Source organism: Bombina bombina, chromosome 1 (assembly GCF_027579735.1).
Source record: "Bombina bombina isolate aBomBom1 chromosome 1, aBomBom1.pri, whole genome shotgun sequence".
In the NCBI taxonomy this organism is placed as follows: Eukaryota; Metazoa; Chordata; class Amphibia; order Anura; family Bombinatoridae; genus Bombina; species Bombina bombina.
Window position 1 is genome coordinate 429,407,299 of NC_069499.1, and position 1,517 is coordinate 429,408,815.

The window sequence follows — 1,517 nt, forward strand, 5'->3', positions numbered from 1 at the left end:
AAATAGCTCTTATAAATGCACATTGTGTTCAGTAGCTGCCTAGTATACACATCCATCTGCAGTTACAACTTGATATGCAAGGGAGTTGCCCAGGTTCCAGCCAGTATTACTCATTTGTACTTACAGTATCACAGTGATGGTCAGACTAACAGTACAAGCTCCAGTCAGTGGCAGGTTTACTGCAGGACCTATGTATATACATATTAAGACAAGATTCTAGTACCAGGCTGTGGGCGAGTCAAGTCTTTTGCCCTATGAGGGGAGTTCAGTAACCACCATGATGTCAGTGCATTGCACAAACATAAGCACCAGATGGGCTAGACCAGTTCTATTAATAACATGGAAGGGTGAGGGAGTCATCCAGAACATGCACAGGAAGCATGAAGCATGAAGATGGAATGGTTTGTAAATATATAAAGATAAAACAGCTTCATACAAAATAAGTCAAAATAAAACCAAAGTATGGTACATAGTTTACTACAAAAAACAAAAACAAAGATTGATCCCATAAAAACCACTTAGGCCCTTTCTCCCCGTATTCTGCGGGCAAGCTGGATGTCTTTGGGCATTATGGTCACCCTCTTGGCATGGATTGCACACAGGTTGGTATCTTCAATCAGACCAACCAGGTAGGCCTCACAGGCTTCCTGCAGGGCTCCAATAGCTGCATTTTGGAATCGCAGGTCAGTCTTGAAGTCCTGGGCAATTTCCCTTACCAAGCGCTGGAAAGGTAGCTTGCAGATCAGAAGCTCTGTTGATTTTTGATAACGCCGGATTTCACGGAGGGCAACTGTACCTGGCCTGTATCGATGGGGCTTCTTTACACCACCTGTAGAGGGAGCACTCTTCCTGGCCGCCTTGGTAGCAAGCTGTTTGCAAGGAGCCTTTCCTCCAGTGGATTTTCGGGCAGTCTGCTTGGTACGTGCCATGATCTACCTTCGTTCTTGAGTACACAACAACCTCCAAATCCAACGAACAAGCTCAGTCTGACATCAACAAATATTTAAACTCACATATATCCCCTAGCCCACAAATAATAATGCTCAGTCAGACTCCCAACATCACGTGCAAAATTAGAAAGCACTTATTTCAAATAATGCTTAACGCAGCTAACCAATTAATTCCAAGAAAGTGGAAATCAGTATCCATCCATTTCGGAATGGAAAGACCTAGTCAACAAAAAAAGTATTATTAGAAAGACTATATTACTTCAAAATAGGCCAACTGTCACTCTATCGTGACATACAATTTCTGTGGGAATAATTTTCTCTTGGTGGTATACCACTAATGGACATCTAGGATACCCATCCTTACACATATTATACACTGAATGATATGTACACAACAGTTTATCACACTGATGACCCAGAGAATAAAAGAGTGCATTAATATAATGCTTTTTGTTTTTTCTTTTTCGTTTTTCTTACTTCCTTTTTACTGTTCTGATCAGTTCTTCGCTCTATTAATGTTATCCTTATGTTTTGAAATGTTGTTGACAAGTAATGGATAAATCGCAT

At 40.9% G+C, this 1,517-nt stretch overlaps 1 protein-coding gene across 1 annotated transcript; it reads right to left on the reverse strand.

The window, feature by feature from the left end:
- Positions 1–461: 461 nt before the first annotated feature.
- LOC128645398 (histone H3.3-like) lies at positions 462–984 on the reverse strand. The gene has a single exon (XM_053698385.1). The coding sequence runs from the start codon at positions 927–929 to the stop codon at positions 519–521; it is 411 nt and encodes a 136-aa protein (XP_053554360.1). The 5' UTR covers positions 930–984; the 3' UTR covers positions 462–518.
- Between the last annotated feature and the right edge of the window lie 533 nt (positions 985–1,517).